Below are 25,683 nucleotides of genomic sequence, written 5' to 3' on the forward strand. Positions count from 1 at the left end.
GGGGAGGCGAGGGAGTGTCAACCATGCTCGGCACGCATGGGCGTCGCACGAGCGTCGCACGGCGCGGTGCAGAGCCACTTGGATTACTGCAAAGGGGGTGACTCACCGCCGGCATAAAAATAGTTTCACCGCAACAATGTTTCTCTTTCCTGCAAAAAAATAAATAAAGGAGGATCCGTGGGGAGTTGAACCCGCCACCATCGCTCTTCGCACACATTCGCTGGCTGGGTGGGCTGGGGGTCGTGTGAAACGGGACCGTGAAACACAGGGCAAACCTCGGTGTTGTGTGCCGAGGGGATTAACGAGTGATTGGGACATCGATCGCAGGTTTGCAGTGTGGGAGGACGCGCGGAGGAACACGTGGGGGACCACGCGAGTCAATTAGGCGCTGCGGACGGAAGGGAAGGAGGAAGCGGCTAATGGACGCGAGTGAGGGAGAAGAAAGACTCGGAAGGCAGTAAAGCGCGCGAAACGCGAGGCGGGGGGGGGGGGACAAGTCACTCCGCCAAACACGGAAGCTCCTTGGTATGCGCGGGGAGTGCTGGACGCGCTCAACGAGCCCCGCGGCCCGAACGGTTCGACGCGGCCAGCCCTTGGGCCAGCCCGCGCCAATCAGCATAAGTGATGGACTATCGATTTTTGTTGAGATTGCAGGCAATCCCTCGCGGCACGCGTATACACGGCGGAAAGGCGACCTGCCCGAAACACGGCGAGTCACAAACTCGCAGTGGAGCGACGGTGACGGCGACAGCGTGGATTGCCTCGTCTCCGGTGTCCTTGCCGGCGACTCTGTCTCCCCTTTGGCAGCCACCGCGCTGTCTCCCTCGCACCTACACGGGACGCCGCACGAGTGCGAGAGAGTCGATCGGCGTGGACTCTAATAATCGCGGTTCAAACACCGGCCGGCCCCGGGCCAGGCCTTCGGCAGGCAGCCCGCCACAGCAGCCATTACCATCCGCATTGTCTCCGGCTGGTTAGCGGGGCGTGAATCCAGTGGAATCCAGCCCGGACCATTAGACGGAGATAGAATGTTCTTTCTTCATCTGCATGACAAAAGCGTGCGGGGGTGGTGGGTGTGTGTGCGGTGGTGTGGGTGGCGGCGGGGGAGGGCACCCCGGGGCGAAAGTGTGTCCAGAGGGGTGGGGCGCGAGGACGGAGCGCGGTGGGACCACACCTGACGAGGTTCCCAAGGCCGCCAGGCTAGGCTAGCCAGGCTCCTTCCCTAAGCCCCCTCCACCCCACGGCCTCCTCCTTCGCCCCGCCAATTAAAACCCGCGGTATAGTTTATAATTCTGTGGCGTCGTCACCGTGTGCGCGGCGCAGCGCCGCCCGCAGTTGGAGCAACGTCTTGATGGAGCCGCCCTGCCTGCCGCCCTGCCTGCCGCCCCTGTTCGCTGACTGCCTCGCCCTTTCTCTCTCGCTCTCCCTCACCCTCAGCCTCCGCCGGAATGCGGTGATGTAACCAATGAGGGAGGCGAGGCAGGGTCCCGGTCCCGGCCGGGGCGATAGGCCGGGCTGTGTGCTTGACAAGCGCCGCAACAGAAACAATAGGGGACTAGACCGCAGCCACGCGACCGGGGCAGGCCAGGCCGGGGCAGGGCTGGCAGGGCGCCCCTCTCGGGCCGCTCCCTCGGCCTGCGACCCCGCCGCGAAAAATCGACCAATCGCCTTGTTTCCGTTTCGTTCAGAATTTGCGAGGAAAACAAAAATGAACGAGACCTTTCAAATCAAGGGGTAACCAACTACAGATTTTCATGTACACTGATTATATTTAGAGTATGATTACATGTGATTTCTTTTGATTATTTTAGTATTTATCACTGATTATAGGAGGTTATTATGTTGATTATTGGGAAATATTGGGGATTATTTGAGCGGCGACCTCAGAAAGCTGTTAAAGTGTCGGAAATTCAGGGTGACTTTGGGCAGCCACTGCGTCAAATTTAGTTGCGGTCATGGGCCTTCCTCGACGCCTTACTATTCTGAAGACCCTACTCTTTCATGCCCCGCCTCGGGAAGGCTTTGACCGCTGATAGTTTGGGAGCAGTGGTCTCGCAAAAATGGTCAAAATGTGAATGAATTTCAGAAAATCACCGTTTTTGCTGACTTTGAGCGGTCACTGCGTCCAATTTAGTTGCGGTCAAAGGCCTCCCTCGATGCCTTACTATTCTGAAGACCCTACTCTTTCATGCCCCGCCTCGGGAAGGCTTTGACCGCTGATAGTTTGGGAGCAGTGGTCTCGCAAAAATGGTTAAAAGTGATTGAATCCCCGAAAGTATGATTGTCATTTCATTGGATGATGTTGATTATTTCACTGATTACCAACTAGACGTGCAATGATTATCTTGAGTTGGGTACCCCTTGTTTCAAATTGTGCCTTCTTTAAGTCTGACCGACCACTCGGGCACCAAACCAGCGCCGATGTTGAAACTCCTCTTAAGCTGCTCATCGAAAAATGAATGCAGAAAAAAAATTGTCAGTCGGGCGGACTTGACCCCGTGACCTGCCGATCCCAAGCCGCTTGAAAAGTCAAAGAGAGACGAAAACTTGAGCGGAACAGATTGAAGGCGCTCCACGTTGGCCACACACGCTTTCGGTTCCCACTGGGAACTATATTCCGGAGTACTACAGTGGGACAGGGACCGTGTCGGGCGACTGTGGGACAAAGAGCGCGACGAAAAGACTGCGCCCTCTCGCTCTGGCAGGCCGTGGCCGGGCCGTGGCCGGGCCGGCACTTTGACTAGCGGCCCCAGGGGTCCACGGGGATGAAACGCCAGCGGCGCCAGCGCGAGGGAGCGGCAGCGGCCCCTTCTTCAATCCCACCGTCAAAATAATAGGTTTGCCGAGTTGGCGAGACCGGCTCAGGTGGGAGGACGTGGGCCACGTCGGTGGCCTCACGCTCTCTCTCCCACTCGTGCGGTGCCCGGCAGGGGTGCGAGAGAGACGGAGCGAGGCTTCTTTGCGGACTCGGCCGTCGTCAGCGGCGCGTCCGGGATGATTCATGGAGGAGAAATGCAAACCCCCGGCCGGATTAGCGCCCCGCAGTGACAAAGTCGCGCCGTCGGCACGGCAGGCTCACTCCGAGAGGGAATTCCCGTCTCTCTCGCACCCACACGGCACGCCCCGAGAGAGAGGCAGAGCGAAGGGAAGTTCGGAGTGCTGGGCGGACTGGGCCGCGCCGCTCCAGGCCAAGCTGTAGGCCGCCAGGGCACTGCCAGGGCACTGCCGGGGCACCGCCGGGTCACGGCAGGGCCGGGCAGAGATGGGGGATCGATACAAGGGCACGTCGTTAAGCGGGCAGGTGCTACAACACTACAGCAGGCCGCGCTGCTGACCCCAAGCAACCCACAGTAGGCCAGACGACCGGTGGAGGCGGAAAAAATTCTAGAAGCGTTTTGAGCTCCAGAGTCGCTACGCAGGACTCGAACCGAACGTGTGACCCCATCAATGGATTGCTCTCCGAACGAGGAATCTATTTGGAGGGGTCACACGGTCGATTCGAGTCCCATTTAGCGACTCTGGAGCTCAAAACGCGTCTAGGGTTTTGGCCGCCTCCGCCGGTCTTCAGGCACACTGTGCTCTGGAGGGCCCCAGCGTGAGGTTCGTTGAGAGTCAAATTTGCAAGTCTTTGAATATTCCTATCAAGTTGATTCGGGATCGGGTGACTTATCCGAGGCGATTTTTATCTTTCTGGTGAAAAACATTCCGGAGCGTGTTCCGTGAAGGGACGAAAATCAACCCCCTCTACCCACAATGCTCTCTGAGATGTAAATTGCTGTTGTTGTGACCTTCAGGGAGAGCGCAGGCCATTTTTAAACAGTGCTATGTTTGTGTCCTGGTCACTCTCCGCCATTTTGGGGCACTTCCTACTTAAGAATAACGATTATAAAGAAACGGCCTCTCCTTAGGAGATGGCCTTCATCTGAATTCGTAAGGGGACCAGAAAAAAAACGAAGAAAAAGGAATATCATTAATTACGAGCTGAGAATTTTAGTCACGAAAGCCAGAGGTCCGGTCCGGAGATAGGCCCTGAAGATAAATAAAGTTTAAAGATCGAGAAGAAAATAATTTTTTGGGCTCTCGAGTGCCACAGATTGACACGCCACGGCGACAGTTGACCTTCCCCCAGACTCCGCTGCCAAGGCTAGCCCGCTTGAGTGTGTGTGTGACAGTGTGAGTGTGAGTGTGTGTTGGTGTGTCCTTGTGAGCCCGTGTGTGTGTGAGAGAGAGCGCGTGTACGTGTGCAAACGGGGAGGCGTGTTTGAAATCAAATTACACGTCGGGAGGCCGCTGCGTGGCATGGCGTGGCATGGCGTGGCATGGGCGTGGCGCCGTACAGGGTGACATTAGTTTCCGCGCCACGGCTTTCACAGCACGCCGAATGAAAACGCAAGCCGAGCGCTGAGCCGTGTTCCTGGAACCGCAGCACGGGATTTTCTCATTTTTCGTGTTTGGCAGTCACAATGGGCCACTCATACTACTTTGGGCAGTACTTACAGTGGGCAACCGATACTACTCAATCAGTAACAACGGGGCGCCCTTGCTTCTGTGGGCAGTATGGGGAACCCTTACTGTGGGCAGTATGGGCAACCCTTACTACCGTGTGCAGTATAGGGAACCCTTAATACCGTGTGCAGTATGGGGAACCCTTACTACTAAGTTCAGTTAAAGGCTCAAAGAACGTAAAAATGGTTGATATTTTTCATTGGTTGGCGCACTGCTTGGCGCCCCGAATGAGTTAAACTCGTCGGTGTGAGGCACACCGGGAAGCTGAGCCCATTGAGTGCTGAGCTCGTTAGGGGATCAGGGCGAGCGGGGCGAGCGGGCCATTGAGAGGGGGAGTGGCGGGGCAAACAGACAGGCCGGCCGAACCTCTGTTGACTTACTGTTCTTTTGGTGTGTTTGCGATCTCGTCGCCGCACACGGCCGGAACGCGAGGCAGAGACAGCACTCTTTCCTCTTTCCTCCTTCTTTCCCTCCCCGTCCTCCCTGTTTTCCTTTTCCCCGCCCGTCCTCCCCGTCCCCTGGGAACCTCTCCACCCTCCAGGTATGCATTACTCCCTCCCACACTGTTGTTCTTTCCCTTTTCCCGTAGCCCCCCCCCCCTATCCCTCTGGCCCGCGGCCCACTTATTATACGTGCTGAATGTCAGCTTGGCTCCAATCGATCCTTTTGTCGCGCCGGGCCAGGCGGGCCGAGAGAGGGAAATAGAAACAATGCAAGGCGTCGACGCCTCAACGACACTGTAATGGACAGCGGGAAGTGGCGACTGCATCGACCCCATCCGGCACGCGCCGAGCCGCTCTGCCTCGCTCTGCCTCGCTCTGCCTCGCTCTGCCGAGCCAGCGGATCGGCCTCGAGTGTCCTCGACAGTCCGAACAATCCGACGAGCACGGCGCCCCTCGCCATTGTGACGCGCGGCCGCTCACTACACGCCGGGCTTGCACAGTGGGCCAGAAGACCGGTGGAGGCGGCCAAAACCCTAGACGCGTTTTGAGTCCAGAGTCGCTAAACAGGACTCGAACCGAACGTGTGACCCCACCAATGGATTCCTCGTTCGGAGAGCAATCCATTGGTGGGGGTCACACGTTCGGCTCGAGTCCCATTTAGCAACTCTGGAGCTCCCGTCTAGAGGTTTGGCCGCCTCCGCCGGTCTTCTCTAGCACACTGTGCGCCGAGCTTGTCGCCACGTAACGCCCAAAACGCTTCCCTCACTCGATGAGTCCGCGCCGCTCTTTTCCCGTTCGTGCGGGGAGGAAAATACAGAAATAGAGTACCGCAGGCGGGGGCCGCCAGGGCGCAAGGCAGGGCGGGTCGAGGGGCGGGGGCGGTCCGCTCCAAGTAGTGGCAATGGGCCCCGCTAACAGCCCTCGAGCATGCCAGCGGGCCGGGCCAGCGGGCCGGGCCAGCGCTGCACGCGAGCAGTGCGTGAGCCGTGGGCAGGCCGAGGGGGGTCTTGTAGGGCGCGGGCGGCGCGGGCAGCCCTCGGCGTTGGCCCGGGGCAGCCGGTCAGCGGGGCGGGCAATCTCAGCCTGATTCCAGTGTACTCTCCACTGTCTGAACCTGGAGACCCTGGCCTTTCCTACAGGGCCTTAGCGCGCGGCCTCGTTTGCGTAGATAAGGATCCGTTCGGCAAAGTTGGGCAAAATTATGATGAGTCCAGTTTGCGTCTCTTCCTCCATCTTTACTCCCTCGGAGCGGCATAAACTGGTCTCGCTGACGCACTGGCTCCCCACCGCGCACGCCGCCGCGCCGCCGCCTCGCACCTGGGCGCCAAAAGTCGGGCCGCGCCTCGCCAGCCTCGGCAAAGGGGAGCGAGCTCCTTCAGGATCAGGGGGCGATTTGGAAGAAGAGGCACATTCGGGCGCGGCGCGCAGCGCGGCCGGCTACACTCTCGAGATAAGCATCTTATTGGGAAGGGGTGGCCGTCTGTTTGCCGGCGTGAGGGGGAGAGGAAGGACACGCCTTGTGTACCTCCTACGTGGGCCCGGTGACACGCTTGTTATTGTTGACTGAACTGGGGAGTGAGGCCTTGCCGGGCCTTGCCGGGCCTTGCCGGGCCTTGCCGGGCCTTGCCGGGCCTTGCCGGCGAGCACACGGCCGGAGAGTAGGAAAGGGGAGGACAAATAATTTGCCTAGGTCGAAGACTTCCACACGACAGGTTTTGATTAAATTCGGCAAAAATAACGACCTTTGCGATTTAAAAAAAAGGCAAGGTGCGTGACCGAGAAAAGGTCTTTTTCTTTGAAGTTGCTTTTATTTTTCGGCGGTGGCGGGAGACGCGACAAGCCGCGCCGTTTTCTTACATCTGCTTCCTTTCGGGCTGGCGGGTAATCATGACAAATAGACGGCCGCCCTCCCAGACCACCCCTGCCTCGCCTGTCTCGCCTGCCTTCAGACTGATTCCGAGGGTCGTCGCTCCGTCTCTCTCACACTTACGCGGTGTCCCCCAGGGTGCGAGAGAGACAGAGCAACGACTTTCGGAATGCGTCTGGCCCCGCACCACATTCGAACGCGCGTGGCCCTGCCTCCACTTTCCTGCCCGCCGCATCCACCCGGACATCTTCCACACTACCCGAAACTAGAGGCCGGCGAATCAAAACGGCGAAAAAAAAGGCAGCCTGGGTAGTAATTGAACCCGCGGCGCAGCGAAACAACGTTGACGGTGTCGTGCTAACTTTTTGTGGTGTCGGCCTCATTCATTAGCCTGGCGGATACGCTCGGCGTGTTATCGCATGGGGATCATCCCCTCTCGGTAAACACAGCGGCACTGGCTGGGACTGCTACCGCCATAAAGCCAGCGTGTGTGTGCGTGCGGCCGTGTCCGTGTGTGCGTCTGTGTGCGAGAGTGCGGTACTCAGGCCTCGTGACTGGGTAATCTCCAGACCCGGCCGGGGCCTTTGTGAGCGAGCCGTGGCGAGGGAACACTGGGACGGGAAGCGGGTGCGCCGCCCAACGACCGCCGTTTACAAGTGGGTTATTCTTTGAGGGAAGCCCCGCCGGCGTCCCGCGCGTCCCGCGGCCGATATCCGGTCGGAAGCACGGAAGTAACCGCGGAAGTGCGGACGATGGCGCCGCCGCGCAGCGCTGCACCCTTCTCACCCTTTCCACCGCGCCAAGTTTATTCTGCGACTGCGTTTGCCTTTCCAGGCTGCACACCTCCACCGCCTTCCCTCCCCCTCCCCCCTCCTCCAGCCTTTTCGACTCCTTGGGGGCCTCTTCCGAGGTGGGCTGCCGCTCTGCAGTGGAAGTTTCTTTAGGCCGCCGCGGCCGAGGGGCTCGGCAGGGGTGGCGAGGGGGTGGGGCGCTACACTAGGTACTGGGGCTGTGAGGGTCAAGGGAGCCGCAGGGCGCCGCAGGGTCACTGTGAAGGGCCGGCGTAAAGCGAAGCGACGACCCTGCTCGACCCTTTGCACCAGCCAGGCCGCCCGCCAGTCAGTCAGTCAGTCAGTCACAGTCAGTCACAGTCAGTCACAGTCAGTCCAGCCAGTCACAGTCAGTCCAGCCAGTCACAGTCAGTCACATTCAGTCCTGCCAGCCACAGCCAGTCACAATCAGTCACAGCCAGTTACAATCAGTCACATAGTAAGTCACAATCAGTCGGTGAGTCAGTAACCCAGCCTGTCACATCGTCAGCCGGCGACGGGATGAATCGAATGGCTGATGAGAGCGTGCATCAAATTATGAAATGGAAAAGGCAATTCCCGACGCACCCTTTCATCTCTTGATTGGCACGGGCAGGCCGCGCGGTGAGTGCGGGTTGTGCCTCCACTGCCAGCGCCATCCGGCCATCGGACGAGGAGAGTGAATCAGCAACGCGTTACTCAAATAAAGTTACTCTACGGAAAGTTTCGAAACAAAAAAAAAATACACTTTTAGCCGGCGTGGAGTTTCACGCTAGTCTTTTGGAAAGACGCTAGCTTAACGGATTCATTCCCTACCCCCGAAAACGCCCCCACCACCCGACCGGCCGGCCGCGACCGGGGAGGGCTGTAGATTGAGTGTGAGGAATGCAGAAAATCTGCGGCGAGCCGGCGTGTCGAAGCCGCGGAACACGCCAGCACAGGGGTGCGTGCTGGTGGCTGGCAGGGGTGGCGGCCACGCGGCCAGGGCCCTGCCAGTGGCGTGCCGCGCCGCGCCGTGCCGTGCCGCGCCGTGCCGTGCTGGGGGTGGAGGCGGAGGGATAGGGTGGAGCCGATTGGGCGTGATGTTTGAAGAAGCCGTTTCGGGGAATGAAGAATAAGGCGTCCCCGTGTTGAATCCAAAGTAGGCATCCTTATTCGGTGAAACCGCACCAAAAACTACGACTTTTTTTTCAGGCAGAAAATGTGTGTGCGTTTTTTTTTTTTCGCGGGTATGCTTGCCTTGTCGAAGGGGGAAAGTACAAGGCTCTTGGCCGACAGTTTCCGCCTGAGGTGGATGGGGCGGGTCTTGGCCGCGAGTTCGACGACGGGACGTGTCTGGCGGCGTCCTGACGTGCCGAACACCGGGTCGAACGCTACCTGTCGCGAGCAGCTACCGCCCCGCCCCGCCCCGCCCCGCCGCGCCGCGCCCCAGGCGCCCCGACGGGGTTGCCGGCGAGCCAACTTGGCGGCGGGGTTGGTGGAGGGGAGGGGGAGGTCCCTGGGGCGACGGCGGGCCGTCGAGTGGCGTCGCATTCAACGTGTCGCATTCAACGAGTTCCTCCCGCCCAGGGAACGGCGACTGAATTAATTCACTGCGCACGCCTGCCGAGCAAAAGGAGAGCCGTTTCTGTCTCTATCGCACTCAAGGGGCTCTCCACGAGGGTGCGAGAGAGACAGCGCGACGCACCGCACCGCTCCCTGGCTCTGCGCGCTCTGCGACGACGCGTTCAACAAACTGGCGCTGCCTACCAGGGGCGCTGCCGGCCCTGCGGACTCGCTGCGGACTGAAGACCCGTTCCTTGTCTCTGCCCCCGGACATCGGGGCGTCCCGTTAGGGAGAAAGACGGAGCGAAGGAAGCGCAGTTGGCTGGGAAGGAAGCTGTAGACGGTGCGCCGGATGCGAGGGTCTGGCCGGCCGGGCGAGGCCAGGCCAGGCGGAGGGTGCGAGGGAGGAGCAGGATATGAGTGAGGAAGCGGAGGGTCCTGTAAGGCGACGCACCTTGAGGGTGTATAGGCCCGGTCCTTAGTGATAGCGGCTATATTTGTCAGCCTGATCGGCCCCCAGGGCCCCGGGGGGGCTCCGATGCAGCACAGGGCCTGATTACAAGGGCGCGCTTTGATCGCAAGGGTCCTCGAATGGGACTCGAGTCGAACGCTCCATGGGGGTGGTTATGGATTCCTCGGCCCAAGGCCGAAGGACGCCGAAGGACGCCAAGGGCAATCGATGGGGCCGCCATGTGTCGAGCGCGGTACTAATTCGAGAACAGTGCGACAGCTCACTGCCCGCTGGCCTCTACAGTGGAGGCACGCTCAGCCATTCTCGCAGGACCGAGACCCAAGTGCCCCTGCCATTTATCATCAACCACAGAGCACGGTCCATTAGCGCGTTTAATATTAAGGCCTCCTAAATTAACTCTTTTGCATCGATCGTCTGTCTGCCTGCCCGCCCTGTCCGTTCGCCAGAGTGTCTGTCTGTCTGTCTGCAAGGCCACGGCCTGGACCATTCTCACGAGCGGGCTGCAGGCAGCCTTGATGAAGCCGCGTACGTCTGTCCGCTACACTGTCTGCCTCCACATTGCCTCCCCCACATAACGCGCCCCTCCGCACACACACTAACACGTGTTGATGTGTGCGAGCCACACCACCCACCGTACATAAATGTGGGACGGCGGAGCCCATTCCGCGCGGCGCCACGATCGCTCCGTCTCTCTCGCACCCCTACGGGCCCTACGGGTCGCCGCGCGAGTGCGAGAGAGACGGAGCGAGAGAGACGGAGCGACGCGACGCACGCACTCGTTCGAAAACATCGTGTCCCTTCATCGCTATTTATGGCCTCGTAATGACCCATGGTGCACTGTCGATACACTAGCCTTTGGCGGCAGCGCGCAGACACTGGAACGAACGAAACTCTCCGTCCTCCTGAAACGTGCCCTTCTTGTTGTCCAGGACGCGTCTTTGATCCCGGACGACGCGCCGCTGCCCAAGCAGCCGCTGCCGCCGCTGCAGCAGACCATCGACCGCTACCTGGACGCGGTGCGGCCGCTGGTGTCCGCCACCGCCTACGAGAAGACCAGCTTCATCGCCAAGGCCTTTGCGGCGCCCAGCGGGCCGGGGCCGCGCCTGCAGAAGGCCCTGGAGCAGCGCAGGGAGCACACCGCCAACTGGGTGAGTCTCATTCTGCATTCGCCACGCCAAACGCGCCGCCCGCTTTTCTTATTACTGGTGTTTTGAATCCGGTGATCCAATTTGGGGGATTACGTGAGCTGAAAGGCGGCCGCGCCGAAGGCTGTTTATTGAAACGGGATTGGGCGCGGCGCGAGCTCTCTCCGTCTCTCTCGCACTCGCGCGGCGTTCCGCAGGGGTGCGAGAGAGACGGAGCGAACCAGCCCGCCACAGTGTGCGCCACACACGCCGGCCGATGCCTCATTCAATAGCGAGTCGCGACGCTAATTTTATTCAAAGCTCGCCGCGCTAAGTCGGCGACGCTCAACAAGTAGTCCATAAAAGAAATATGGAGCGAGCTGGGACTGGCACTGTCCGAGGACGTCAGTCAGTCGCAGCCGCGTCGCTCTGAACCTCTCACGGGGAGCCCCGGCGTGCGACAGAGACAGGACGGCCAGAGAGAATTGGAAATTGGATTTCGCGTTCCCATTTCCGCGGCGTGCAGTTTGCGAGTGACAACTGGGAGCTTTCCCCTTCCCCGCAACCTTTACCCGTGCGGACTGTCAACAAAGAGGGAAGCCATTCTGAACGTTTTAAAGTCGCGAAGTGTTAACGAAAGTTTCGAATGGCGCAGCGGCGTAGCGGGTGCGCCGCGGTCTCCAGCGGCCGAAGCGGCTTTGCCCTGCCTTGGCCGCGCCGCACAGTGGGCCAGAAGACCGGTGGAGGCGGCCAAATCTCGAGACGCGCGCAGAGCTCCAGAGTCGCTAAATGGGACTCGAACCATTGGTGGGGTCACACGTTCGATTCGAGTCCCATATAACGACTCTGCAGCTCAAAACGCGTCTGGAGTTTTGGCCGTCTCCACCGGTCTTCTGGCCCACTGTGTGCCGTCATTCCGAAGCATAGTTGTCTCTGCGGCTGTCTCAAGGCACGGCACGGCGCGGTGCGGCACGGCAACTCAGCGGGGGCTGCCACCCTCCAGTTTGCGTTTCACGCTGCGCTGTGCCGCGCCGTGCCGCGCCGTGCCGAGCCAGGCCTGCCCGCCCAGGGAAGTCCTCGCCGCCGCGCTGCGCCGCACCGCCACACCGCGGGGATCCGGGTCCGGGTCCCTTGGGGGCCTTCCCTCCGGTCTGCCTTTCGCGGCCCCGGGGCCAATATTAGAAGGGGAAGGGCTGGCACGCCACTGGCACGCCACTGGCACGCCACTGGCACGCCACTGGCACGCCACTGGCACGCCACTGGCACGCCACTGGCACGCCACTGGCACGCCACTGGCACGCCACTGGCACGCCACTGGCACGCCACTGGCACGCCACTGGCACGCCACTGGCACGCCACTGGCACGCCACTGGCACGCCACTGGCACGCCACTGGCACGCCACTGGCACGCCACTGGCACGCCACTGGCACGCCACTGGCACGGAGCCTTTTGCTCGGCTCGCCTGATGAAGCCCCTGCTAGCGTCCCGTTCAACGCGGTTCCGCGTAAGATGAACCGCCACCGGCGCTGCCTCTCGGCGGCAGCACACTGATTCCGAGAGTCGTTTTCGTCGCTCTGTCTCCCTCGCACTCATGGCCCGTCCCGTGTAGATGTGTGTGTGTGTGTGTGAGAGAGAGAGAGAGAGAGAGAGAGAGAGAGAGAGAGAGAGAGAGAGAGAGAGAGAGAGAGAGAGAGAGAGAGAGAGAGAGAGAGAGAGAGAGAGAGAGAGAGAGAGAGAGAGACGAGAACGACTCTCGGCGGCAGAACGCTAGTACAGCGCGATGGCGCGATTCGGCGCCGAGACTTTCTTTTTGCCAGTGGCGTGAATTGGGGGGGGGGGGGGGGGGGACGTGACCAGCACGCGGTGCAAAGGCGGGCAAGGTGGGCCCTTGGATCGATGCCTGGTTACATGTCCAAGTAGCAATGTGGCGGAGAAGGTTGGGGGAAATGAAGAAAGAGAGAGAGAAAAAAGGCGAGGAGAGCACACGTCGGCCGGGTGAGAACTAGGCTAGGAGAGGGAGGAGCAGGGGAGAGAGGGAGAGCTACGTGTGGCCCCCGAAGGCGCGGCGGAATGACGTTATATAGTTTCCAAGCCGGCGATCCAGCAATTTTCAACTTAGCGTGATGCGATGAGGGTGGTGCCCCTCGTTGCCCCGCGTTGCCCTGGGCTGGGGGAGGTCCTTGTTATTTAGTCTTTGATTGGCTGAGCTAATTCGATTGCGGGAGTGTTGCCGGAGTGTCGGCCCGGCCGTGGCGGCCGTGGTGGCCGCGGTCTGGCGGAGGGCGGCCGAGGCAGCAGCTCGTCTTCCCTAAAGAGCAATTTGGCGGTGAAAGCGCTTTGCGTTTCGCGGCTAATCACAACATTGTCTCATCGGCCGCCTCGTTCGTAACGTCATTTTCTCGGTAATTAACTCTATTTTTTCCCACTTAGTAAAAACGCCGAAGGACTTTGCAGCGGCGCGCCGCCAGGCCGGAGGCGTTCGCTTCCTTCTGGCGCGTGTCGGTCCAACCTGCCGCCGCAGTGCCACAGTTTGGAGGGTGTTCGCCTGAACGTTCTCGTTGTGCTGTTCCCGAATGCAAGCAAACGGCGCGTTGCACACGTTGCACTAGATGGCCTGGGTTGGGTCAGGCCGTGGGGCCGTGGGGCCGTCGGTCTGGAGGACGCTGGGCCCCGAGGGGGTCTTGGCGTCCTCGGCGGCGGCGGCGGCCTCCTCCGCGGGGTGGCTCATGGAGGCGCTGCAGGCCGCAGGGCGTGGTTCTGCCTCGGCCCAATCGCTGGGGCCCACCCAGCGCCGCCCCGCCCCGCCCCCCACGGGCCCGCCCCGGCCCGCCACCCCGCCCCACCGCCACGCCCCACATCCGCGCTCCAAAGTCTCGGCTTGACCAAGCCTTTGATATGGCGCGGGGGTGGAGCCTGCCACGGCTTGCCAGCGGCTTGCCAGCGGCTTGCCAGCCCTAGAGGGCCCCCGGCGCTCCACCGTCTCAAGCGGCCCTCACAATCAGCCAAATTTTCCCGCGTGTTTTCCAGCGGGAAATGGAGCGAGCTGGAGCGGGTGGAGCTCTGAGCACTGTCTCGGGCAAGGTGCCCACGGCAGCACCACTAGGACTGGGGCCTGGGCGCCACCATTAGTTAGTTATCATCCACGGAACGCTTTCTCTAGATTGAAAGGCGGTAACATTTACACTTTTGGGGGCGGTAAGTTTGGAAAGGGGGAATCCAAAATTTACCGCCTTTTGGAAGGCTGCACACATTGTATTGCCTCAAAAGGACGGAACAAGATTATGTCCGGAGAAAAAAAAATGAAGGGGTCTCAAATGGCAATAATAAGTTTCACCGCAAAAAAACAGATCAAGGTTGTTACTGCCATTGCAGGAGACAAATCTGAATACTGCCAAATGGGACAGACATGTGTGATAACGCTCAGAAGCTTAATGTTGTACCACCCAATGCAAGCGACAATTATAATTACCACATATTGCAAGCAGTAAATATTGTTACCGTTCCTAAACTGAGAGGTCCTAGTTCACACAGCAAAGCCGTAGACATTGAGATTTTTTTAAGTCATATGTACTTACGTATGCACTCACTGTGGCACTGCTGCTCTGAATTAGTTGGAAGATAGATTGAGTCATCCAATGATGATTGCACCCAAACAGGCAACCAGGCAGCTTCGTGCACTATTAACCTAGGCCCTGAGCACAGATGGTGTTCAGTGTTGATGCACTTGTTTTCACATCGCACTTTCAGTTTCACAATTGTGTCGATGATTGAAAACAATATTCGTTCCCGTTCGACCCAGTCGGCAACACACGTCATCGCAAAAAACTAAAAGAAACTGAAAAATATTTATACAAAGTCGACACGATCACACACGCGCGCGGGACTGGCAACCATTTTGGCGGCTTTGTTTTGTTACCGATGAATGACTGCGAATAACCAATGGGAGAAGATTCGGATTCAGATTAGGATAGTGAGAAACCTGGCGACTTGAGCCTTGAGAAACTTGAAAATAAGACGCACGATATAGTGAGTATTCGCAGTAACTCCTCGAATACAAATAATTGAAAACAGAAATAACCTAAAAGTGTCCGCCGCCCTCACGATGATGATGACAGCAACATTCGTCTGTTCAGCTGTCACCAAGGCTGAAATTAAACACTTTTGGCAAATGGATGAGTATGGCAAAGGCGCCCAGGAACGAATATCTCGAGAGAAAGTTGCTCCAAGTTGTGCCCTTTAACTTTCCTGGCAAAGAGTCCCCAGGAGGCTGGTGGCGTGTGGCCTTTAATAAGTGCCTCCCAGGGCGGGGCGGCGCTGCAATGAAGGGCTGCAATGAAGGGCTGCAAGGCGCCAAGTCCTTTGGCGCGATTTTAGTGCTGCCTGGCGCGGCCCCGCTGCCCGTGGACGCCGTGAGGCCCGCGAGGCCGTGGGGGGTGGCTGCAGACTCATTCCGAGAGTCGTTTTCGTCGCTCTGTCTCCCTCGCACCTATCGGGGACCCCCCATGAGGTGCGAGAGAGACAGACATCGACTCTCGGAGTCAGTTGCTGGAGAGCGGCGACCGCCGGCTGGCGCCACCTAGCGGTTGGGGGCGCAACCACCAGCCATTCTCCAGGCGGGTGGTTGGCGGCGGCGCCGCCAGGGGGCGGCAGGGGGCGGCTCAGGGAAGGCCGCCGCCGGCGTGTTAACCTTGTTGCCGGGCCACGGGCAAGCGGCAAGCCCGCAGGCCGTGATGTCGTGAGGCCGGCAGCAAGTGCTAATCCGGTCCACCGCAACGCGCGCAACGCAGCCGGCAGGCAGGTGGGCCGGCCGACCAGACCATCAGTCATTACCTCCGACAAAGCCAAACAAAGCTGGGAAACGCGGCACGGGGAAACAGACGGCCTAAGCCAAAGCGCGAAAGCCCCTGCGGTTGGAAACAAGCTCCCGGTAGTAAACCACAGCACTGTGAAAACTTTTATATCGCGTCGTTTCGTTTTTGACAACTGCCGCGGGTCTCTGTGTGTGAGAGAGAGTGTCACTCACGCCGCCCGGAAAGAAACCGGGCGATAGCAGGTCGGTCGACACGGGGCCAGAGCAGAGGTGGGCCGGGGGTTGGTTTCGCATTCTAGGGCATTATGGTGATCAGAAAGGGATCAAAGTGCTCGACTCGAGATCAATCCACGGAAGGTCGAGGGTCACACATACAATCAGCAAACGCACGCCCACATGCACACGTGCAGAACAAGACAGACAGTCGCACACACACACACGGACCGCGGAGGCTACCCTCCGGGGACCGTGGCACACCGTTCGGGCAAGTCATCCTTCACTCCCCCCCCACTGCCCGTCTCTCGCCCTGTCACTGTAGCGTGAGACACCGATTCCGCAGTGATGGGGGTCCTATATCCGTATCCACGGGGCGGGGCGGGGCGGGCCGTTACGTGTGTCAGTCACTCTGCAGAGCGATTCCGGACATGGCCGTCCCGCTCGCACTCATGGGCCGTCGCCGTGCAGGTGCGAGAGAGACAGAGCGGCGAAACGCAGTGTGGGAGCAGTCCACTGGGGGACTGGAGGGCTGGAGGGGCGGGAAACGGGAACGAGGGGGGGGGGGGTGCTTCCAAGTGCCTGCCGCCCGCCTGGGAGTCCCCCCAGACCCCACCGAGGCAAAATGGGTGCGTGCTTTGTCCCTGTTCTTATCTCCCAGACGACCACCACTCCATTCCCCTCTTTCTGTTTCTTCTTCGGAGATCAAGAGATGTTCCCGCTGCGTTTCGGCCGCACGGCGAGCGCTCTGTCCGCGTCCCGGCGGGCGCGGCGGGCGCCTGCGGCCTGCGGGGTAGGCCGGCCCGCCACACAGACCTGTGCCGCGGGACAGCCTACGCCGGACTTCGCAGGGGCTCGTCGGCGAGCTCGTCGGCGCCTCAGTGCACACAGTTTGCCGTGTACGCAGCTAGGGTTGCCACTTTGTAATCCGCTGCGGGCGGGACGGGCGGCAGCCCTAGCCCAGCCCTGCGGCCCTTGGGTCCTTCGCTCGCCAGGCAGACGGGGGCCGAGGGCCAGAGCAGTCCTTGGGGCTTAGCGAACTTCTTACCGGCTTCTTACAACACTTGTCCATGGCGCCGAGTCACGCAGGACCGCGCTTTCGGCAGTGAGAGAGAGAGAGAGAGAGAAAGAGAGTTTGACCCCAACGGTTTCCCGTTCCAAAGAAAAGTGTAGTCCGGCCGTTTGCCGCCACACTGCTCGCGAGGCCGCGCCGTGGCGATGCGCAGAGCAGCCCGGCCGAGGCGCCGAGGCCTGCAAGCGGAAAGCGGGAAAGCTGAAAGCCAAGCTGAAAGCGCACCTCCGCAGTTTCCCCGATTCACGCGAAACGCGTTTTTATTCTGCGGTCGCGTGCACAGCTGAACACCTTGGCGGGGAGGGGGGGGGGGGGACTATCGACCCCAGCGGTCGATGAAGACACAGCCGCCGTGCTGCCAGAGGCCATGAAGAAACAGATTGTGAAGGGTTGGGATCGGGAGGGGGGGATTTCCACGTGGATGTAGCCGAGCTAACCCCAAACTACGTCATTCGCCTGATCGCCAACACAAAGACGATTACCATCCTTGATATGCAATCGTCTTTTAAACGTTTTCCAACGTCGGTGACGTTTGTTTCTCTCACTGCTTCCTGATCCGTTTCCAGCAGGATTCTTGGTTGACGCAGTGTGCCTGGCTTATCGCAGAGCTGCCCCGGATGACCTTTTTCTTTTCTTGACGCGCAGCTGTACGAGTGGTGGCTGGCCGACATGTACCTCAACAACCCGCTGCCGCTGCCCGTCAACTCCAACCCCGGCATGGTGTTCCCGCCCGCCGTGGCCCGCACGGCCGAGGAGTGCGCCCGCTTCGCCGCCCGCATGGTCCTCAGCGCCGCCCGCCACCAGACTGACGTCCTCGACAAGTGAGTGCAAAAGTCGCGGGTTCGATCCCGGCCTCCGCTCTTCATTTTTTGGCCCCGTTCATGTTGTCCTTTCGGAGGCCTGCCTCGAACCGCAGCAGCAAATTACCCTTTTCAAAACAAAATCAAACAGAATGCGGCCGAACCACCCAATAATCTTTTTTGCCCGGGCGGGCCTGTCTGCAAACAATTTGCACTGTGGGCGATTATTGTTGAAAGCGAGGCGCGCAGCTTGACGTGGGAAGAGCCGCGTGGCGCGTCTTCGTGTCACGCCTCCCCCATCCCCCTCCCCCTGCCCACAGATGCCGTGACAAGCCCCGGCGTCCTTGGCGGAGTGCATGGCGGAGTGGGGCGGCGCGGCACAGCCCGGCCTCAGCCTGGTACGGCCCCATCGTGCTGTGCGACGTCTGCGACAGCGCGGCGGCGGATCGGATACCGAGTCGCCAGAATATTTCTGTCCTCGCCTCGTTAGCTCGGCCGCGGGAACCAGCGCGAAACCAGGCGCCGTTTTCTTTTGCCTCGCGTTGACGACACTGTATTGTGTAGGAAGGAGGCGCCGGGGCTAACGCAGTGTGCGTGACTGTACGTGGCGTGCAGCGGCGTGCCGCTCGCCAGCCAGTTAATTGTATTTCTGGCGGGAGATCCGCAGCGGGGCGTGGCGTGGCGTGGCGTCCCGGCGTGGCGTGTCGGCGACACCGTGCACGGTGGCACGGCCGTGCGGGATCAGGGCGAAAACTAATATCGCACCGATTCATCACGCCGCTTGGCGGCCAGGCAGTGGAGGGGGCAGTGGGGGTGGTGGGGGGTGGTGGGGGTAGTGGGGCCCTGGAGGCAAATGGGACGGTCTGGAGGAGGGTCGGCCACTAAAGGATTGGCCAGAGTGGCTCGCGGAGGCTGGAGCGAGCTGGAGTCGCCCTCCAGGGCCTGATGGAGGACGGAGGGGCGGGGGCTGCCCGGACGGCGCGTGCGACATCACCGTCGACCCCAAGGCCGCCGCGAAGGCCGTGTGGGTGGAGGGGGCGCCGCGCGGCCGCGTGCCCTCGCCGGGGGAAAGAGCAGAACCACTGCCGAAAAGAAAGGAAAAGAGAGTTCCGCGAAAAGAGCGGTAACTCGATCCGGCCGAGAAGCAACGCAGGGCGATGGTAGGACGATGCCACCGGGGCGCGCCGAGGCATGCAAAAAACGAGAAAGGAGTAGCGCAGTAAACAACAAGGTCGAAGTAGGTCACGAGTGCGGTGGCGGCGTGGCGGGGCGTGGCGAGGCGCCCTGCCGCCGTGCCCCACCACGGGTAAGACCTAACCCACGGAGTTCCGGCGGCAGTCCCTACCCCACGGAGGCCTCCTCGGGTGGTGGGGGCCCGGGGGCGGCCGGCCCGGGGGTGCCCGGGGGCTGCAGGTTGTTGCGTCGCCAGCCTGCCCCCGGCCGACACTCGCTTGCACGCCGCGGCCCGCGCCCCATCACCCATCCACCTCGACATGACGACCGCCCTCACCACGCTGGAGCGCCGCAAGCGGCTGCTGGGCTGCGACCTGTACTACCCTCGCTACCGGTTCTACTCGGACCGCTTCTACTACGACCGCGTGCTGGACCGCCTCTACGACTACAAGGGCGACTACTACTACCCCTACAAGTACTGCGACTACTGGGACTACTACGACTACCGCCCGCTGCATTCGTGCGAGTACTGCGACCCGCTGCACTGGCGCAACTACCGCTACCGCGACTACAAGAAGTACCTGTACTGAGCCCCGAGGACGAGGCGCGCGCTCCGCCGGGCTTCCTGGAAGACACCCTGACGGAGCGGCATGCAACGCGACACCTCGACGACACCTCGACGACACCGTGCCCGGCGCCAGATCCCTTGTGGTTAGCGAGGTTCTAACCGACTGCGATTTGGCGGCCCGGCCAGAGACGACTCGATATCGAGCGCTGTGTAGTTTCACCCTGTCACAAGGTTTATTGTTTTCGTTCGACGAAACGTAGATATTTGTGTGTCAAAATGGGAAGCCGTCCGAGCAAGTGTGCAACTGGAGCTAATGTGCCAACAAAGCCTTGAATTCCCATCAGTGCTTCCAAGTTGCGCTTTTGTATTCTTACCAAAACCTTTTTTTAAAAGAATTTTTTACTGTGGAACGGAGGTCTTACTTGACGGATTTGCACATTTGCTCGCTCGTCGACTGATTTCAATTATTCTTTCTCCTCGATTGTCCGATATCCGTTTGTTATGGTCATGTTTTTTATGTGTTTCTCTTTTGTTTATTGTTTTCGGCACTTTCTACTCCCATGCAAGTCACGTTGAACGCAGTGAGGATATTTGCTCGTTTCTCTCTTTCCTTTTTATGGTTTTGTTTTTATTGTACTTTCAAGGAAAATTCACTCCACATACCGCAATAATGTGCACAACCCTGCACTGCACATTCTCCGGGCGCACCACTCGTTGCTCGAGGCCGTTTATTTATTATGTCCAACCCCACTCATTCAACTCTCACTTTGTCAAGCAAAAAGAAACACCTTAATTCAGTAAAATCCTTAGAACGTTAGCTTGGAAATGAAACACGTGACGCACCCCTCAGTTAAAAGGAACACCACTTTCTCAGGAAAAAAAGATCATCCCAGCACCTCCAAAAATTAACTAGCACTCTCTTTGATATAAATGAAGAGCACATAGTAGACTTTCTCTAACCACACACACGGAGAGAACGTCTGTCATTCGAAATTGTCACCACACCAAATGGTCCCCCTCCCCCTCTTTTTTTGCCCCCTCTTTTCCCCGCACCACCACCGCCCCCCCCCCTTTTGGCACCCCCTAAATGGATCGTCGTCCAGCATCCAGCTGGTGACCCCCGACGAAAACAGTTAAGAATTGCTAAGAATCTTTCATTTTGAGAACACATGTCGTCACTGCTCTCTGGGGCTGAGCCTTTAATTCTCCTTTGTAGCCACCTAGACAAGAATCTTGGATCGGTGTGAAACTGTCTGAAGTGTAGACTGTCAACAAACTTTTACTTCTGTAATATAACAATAAAACAATATACTTGTAATTTCACAATTTTTGCGTTTTATTTTCGCCTGTGTTGTCGGTGGCCTACTTCCATGCCGACGCAGCGACTCGTCGCAGAGCAGCGAATAAACACATTTTAATGGAATGCGCGACAGTGTGGCGGCGGCACGCCTAGGGCACAGCCAGGCACACCAAGCCAAGGGCCCAACTTGGCAAAAGTATCCCGGAGTTTGAAACCGCGCCACAAAAGTACGGCAGAGACTGAAAGTTCTTTCAGAACGTGGCGAGTCGAGCCGAGCTGGGGCCCCTCCTCCCCCTGGCGCCGCCTGCCGCTAGCGGCAAAAACAAAACAAAAACACCAGAAAAAGAACAAAAAAGGATGCAGTCCGGGTTGAACCGGGAGCCTCCGAGGCGTGTTCGATAGCACACCGCTATCTCATTGGCCTTGTCCAATGCATGATGTCATTCCGGGCGAAGTCGTCGCGCGACCGTCTCGCGAGCCTTCCGATTGAATCTGCGAGACAATTTTGCCTTGCCAGATTTTGGCCACCATTCTCGCCATTTAATTTTGAGCGAGGGACCGCTCGAAATACCAGTTAGCCAGAGGTCTCCAGGACAGGGCGTAGGGCGTTCACAGAGGGAGACGGGGCGGGGCGGGGGGGGGGGGGCATGGCGGCGTAGGATAGTGAAAGGACTCGAAGGCCAAGGGCGAAAGCCAGGCGCAATCGATCTTGCTGGGGAGGTCCATCAATTTGTTTTTTCTTTTGGCCGGAAACGCGATTTTGAATCCTCCCCGACGTTCCGCTCCGCTGCTCCTCCAGGAAGGCGCTGCCGGTGGAGCGGGCCGCCTCGAGGGAGAAGGGGCAGCCGCTGTGCATGAAGCAGTTCTACCGCCTGATGACGACGGTGCGCAACCCGGGCAACCCCAAGGACCAGCAAGTGACCACCGACATCGCCAGCGACTACATCGTGGTGGCTCGCCACGGCCAGGCAAGTCCGAACGGTCCGGACCGGACCGGGCGAAACGGTCTGCTTGCCTGCCATTGGCTGCAAGGCTTTCGGAGCAAACCGCCACGCTTGAAGCAGAACGCCGACTTTCTGTTGTGCTCCGCCGCTGAAGGTAGTACGTGATCCATTCGAGAGCGGCGCAAGATTCACAATCTTGTATTGCTCTTTTGAATTGCCAACTCTCGAAATAAGAGAGTCGGACGCAGTTCGATTCTCTCGTTTCCAGAGTGTGCCTTGAAATATTGAGGGCGCCGAACCGCGTGCTGTACCTCCGCTTGATTGGGTAAGAAGACGAGCCTCTCTCTCTCTCTCTCTCCTCTCTCTCCCCGACCGCCTTCCTGTCTCGCAGCGTGCCCCAGGGCGCGGTGCGTGAAACCTGTTTACTCTTGATTTTATTTTCCAGTGGCTTCGACGCAGCTTCGACAGAGTATGTGTGGCCTGATAGAGACCCCGGAGTCCCCCAGCGTCCCCGCCAATGCCTGTTACACTGTTAACACGCCCCTAGTGCACTTTAGTGTGCGCCCGCCAATATGCCTTGCCATTGTTTTCTGTTCTGTTGGCCCCGTGTGTAAGTTTTTTTTCATTTCAATTTCTCTAAATTTTATCTGTAATTTTGGCGAGGGAGCCTCTTCCTCGAAGCCTGCGCAGACGTTGTGTTGCGACCACCTTTTCCAATCGGTTTTACGAACGAATCTGGTTTCTAGTTTCGTTGTCGCTTTGGTTCTGTGGGGGAAGGACGCGTTGCGAGGGCGGGGACTGACTGGCTTGTCTTGGCGCAGTTCTACGTGGTACAGGTGCGCGGCGACGGCGGCGGCCCGCCAGTCAGCGAGGACTCGCTGACGGGCCGCCTCGCCTCCATCCTGGCCGAGCCGGTGCCCGCGTCCTCCGCGGCGCCCATCGGCCTGCTCACCACACTGCGAAGGGACAAGTGGGCTGAGGCTCGGCAGCACCTCCGCGAGGACCCCGTGAACCGCACGTCGTTGGACGCCATCGAGGGTTCGCTGTTCATACTGTGCCTGGACTCCCCCATCACCACGGCCTTCAACTCGTCCAGGGCGCTGCCGGCGCGCGGCCACGCCGTCGAGGGCCGCGACGAGACCAACATGGCGCACCAAATGCTGCACGGCGGCGGCTCTAAGGCCAACTCGGGCAACCGCTGGTTCGATAAGACGATACAGGTAAGGCTCCCAGCTCACGTGCCTCACGCGCCTTACGTGGATCTCGGGTCTTCGTGATTAACCCCCTGTCCTGCTTGCAGCTGGTCATCTCCTCGGACGGCGTGTGCGGCCTCTGCTACGAGCACTCGGCGGCCGAGGGCATGGCCGTCATCCAGCTCATGGAGAAGATGCTGAGCGAGGCGACCAACCCCGCCGTGGCCGCCGTCACCGAGGCCCCCAGGTCGCCGCCGGCCGTGGTGGCCAACCCGCCGCCGCGCCTGCTGGGCTGGAACGTGGACTCGGTGACGCGCGCCCACCTGCAGGAGGCTGCCAAGGCCGTGGACAGGTAGCGGCGTAGCGGCGCAGCGCCATGCATGCATGACGAGTCGTACCGCCCGAGACAGAAATCGCGGCCCCCTCGCAGGGGCACAGAAATCGAACCATGGCGTCCTTCTGTTGCAGCATGATCGACGACCTGGACTTCTACGTGTACCGCTTCACCGAGTACGGGAAGGAGTTCATGAAGTCGTGCAAGTGCAGCCCGGACGCCTACATCCAGCTGGCGCTGCAGCTCGCCTACATCCGCCTGTTCGGCAAGCCCACCGCCACCTACGAGAGCGGCTCGCTGCGCCGCTTCGACCACGGCCGCGTGGACGCCATCAGGGGCGCGTCGTGCGAGGCGTGGCAGTGGGCCGCCGCCATGCTGCAGCAGAAGCAGCAGGCCGCGTCGCCCATCGCCGTGCCGCCGCTCGACACCACCAGCGGCGGCGACGAGAAGAAGGTCACCTTCGTCCTGTACGACGTAAGTGCTGGCGCCGCTGGCGCCGATACCCCTCGCCGCGGGGTCTTCCCGGCCGCGTGGCTCTCGCGCGTGGAGTAGCGACACGGTCTTCCCTGCGCCTGAACCCCCGGCCGACCTGTTGCAGGACAACCAAAAGCGAGAGCTGTTCAGAGCCGCCATCAAGAAGCAGACGGACGTCATGGTGCAGAACATCCTCGGCCACGGCATCGACAACCACCTGCTGGGCCTGCGGGAGGTGGCCAAGGAGCTGGGGGAGCCGGTGCCGGAGCTGTTCACAGACGAGTCCTACCGGGTGGCCAACCACTTCGCGCTGTCCACCAGCCAGGTGAGAACCGCCGTCGCCCTTCGAGTCTGCTTATGGAAAAGAGGCGAAATGCTCAGGGTCTTGTCGCCTGCAGGTGCCGACGACCACAGACAGCTTCATGGGCTACGGCCCCGTCGTCCCGGATGGCTACGGCGCTTCCTACAACCCCAAGGCCGACAGCATCGTCTTCTGCCTGTCTTCATTCCACTCGGCCGAGACCACGTCGACGGCGGCGTTCGCCCGCGCCCTGGAGCGCTCCCTCCAGGACATGCGCACCTTGCTGCAGGAGGCCCCGCCTCCGCCCACCCCCAGCCCCACCCCCAGCCACGGGGACGCCCTCGACCTGAAGTAGAGGCAGGAGTAATTTGCTAAGACCGCCAGTATTAAGATAGGCATGAACGTCGGCTTTGCATAATTGGAAAAGGAAAAGGATTGCAGTTGGTGATGGATTTGGATTAGTCGGTTTACCCTCGACATCTGTAAGGTCAGAGGTTCTTCCTTTAATTGCTTAGTTTTTCTTTGGCATCAGAAAAAAAGATTAGAACACGAAGAGAGAAAAGTAATGAAAAGAGACACCTTTAGGGAAAGAGAAACAAAAGCTAGTGCGTGACAAGAGAAGGAAAAAAAAGTTGGGAAGCAGTGATAATAGGCTGTCCACAGATCTGCATTGCTATATAGTTTTATAGTTGCATATATCTTTAAGATGTGTTGAGCACTTACCTATCTCCCCATCAAACATGACATGGGCCTATCTATATAATAAGATAATGAGGTCGCCACTGGGTGGCGACAGTAGTAAATTTGTTGTTATGTCTCAAATATTTAAAAATATGAAATAAACCTATTTTCCGAGGAATTTAACACCCAAGCGCTGAAAGGTGTGACTAGATCTCCCACGTGCCATTTGAAATGAGCACGGTATTTACATATCATAGCCTTTCAGTGCACTTTTGGGAAATGGTTGTTAATCAATTGAAGATAAACTTGCCGGGCAAGCCCTTTATTTCTTGATGTTAGAGTGCTGGTCAATGTGTGTTCTTATTCTTGATTCCTTTTTGTGTCGTAGAGAGAGAGAGAGAGGCGCACGGAACCCACTAGTTTTTCTTGCGTGGCCCCGTCCTAGTGGTGGCGCCTGCAGGGTAGGCAGCCCCGGACGCAGCGCTGTAAAACTAGCGCGTTCCGTGAGCCAGCCATGTTTTATTTTCTGAGTAAGTTTAAGCCTGCCGGTCAGCACAGGTGTGCAATGTTAGAAACTTTATGTATCAGAGGCGTACTACCCAGCCAGTGCTTAGGAGTTCGAAACAACATAGGGTCAATGTAGAGTCGATGGATTTTTCATCGATTCTTTGACAAATCAACGTCGTCTCAAACACCTAATTCTGGCAGGGTACTTATGTTTTTTGAAAAAGCTGTTGCATTGCATTACTTACATTTTTTATTTGAACAACGGCTTTGTTATTTAAAAAATGACTGCAGAGTAGAAATTGAAATAAATGACACCCAAAGCCTCAAAGTAGGAAGCACGACACAGCATGTGAAAAAAAAACCTGTGTGTGTGTTGTAGTAATTGTTTAGTCGTAGAGTATAATTAGAATTCAGCAGCCAGGATAAAGGTTACACTGATTACGTAAGTAAAGTAAGTTTAGGATAAATCATTCTGGCCATCCACTTGTTTCCAAAGAAATAAAGTCACTGAGTCAGCTGGTCTTTGTGGTTGTTGTTATTATAGAA

General features: G+C 58.9%; 2 protein-coding genes across 4 annotated transcripts in view; one reads left to right on the forward strand and one right to left on the reverse strand.

Annotated features, from left to right (window-relative positions):
- LOC117643863 (extensin-like) overlaps window positions 1-14,659 on the reverse strand; it is a 68,843-nt gene extending 54,184 nt beyond the window's left edge. For 2 of the 3 annotated variants that reach the window (XM_034382986.1, XM_034382983.1), the window contains exon 1: window positions 14,343-14,539. In XM_034382986.1, coding sequence (XP_034238877.1) covers window positions 14,343-14,399 — 57 coding nt within the window. In that variant the 5' untranslated portion in view covers window positions 14,400-14,539. Of the gene's footprint in view, window positions 1-14,342 lie in introns of all 3 variants that reach the window. The other variant, XM_034382984.1, reaches the window with a different exon arrangement.
- Window positions 14,660-21,433: 6,774 nt separating this feature from the next.
- LOC117643867 (choline O-acetyltransferase) lies at window positions 21,434-25,659 on the forward strand. The gene is made up of 6 exons (XM_034382991.1): window positions 21,434-21,671; window positions 22,469-22,867; window positions 22,948-23,192; window positions 23,309-23,648; window positions 23,773-23,973; window positions 24,047-25,659. The coding sequence occupies exons 1-6, from the start codon at window positions 21,558-21,560 to the stop codon at window positions 24,302-24,304; spliced, it is 1,557 nt and encodes a 518-aa protein (XP_034238882.1). The 5' UTR covers window positions 21,434-21,557; the 3' UTR covers window positions 24,305-25,659.
- The last annotated feature ends 24 nt before the right edge of the window (window positions 25,660-25,683 follow it).

This window comes from Thrips palmi, unplaced genomic scaffold (genome assembly GCF_012932325.1).
Source record: "Thrips palmi isolate BJ-2018 unplaced genomic scaffold, TpBJ-2018v1 HiC_scaffold_17, whole genome shotgun sequence".
Taxonomy (NCBI): domain Eukaryota; kingdom Metazoa; phylum Arthropoda; class Insecta; order Thysanoptera; family Thripidae; genus Thrips; species Thrips palmi.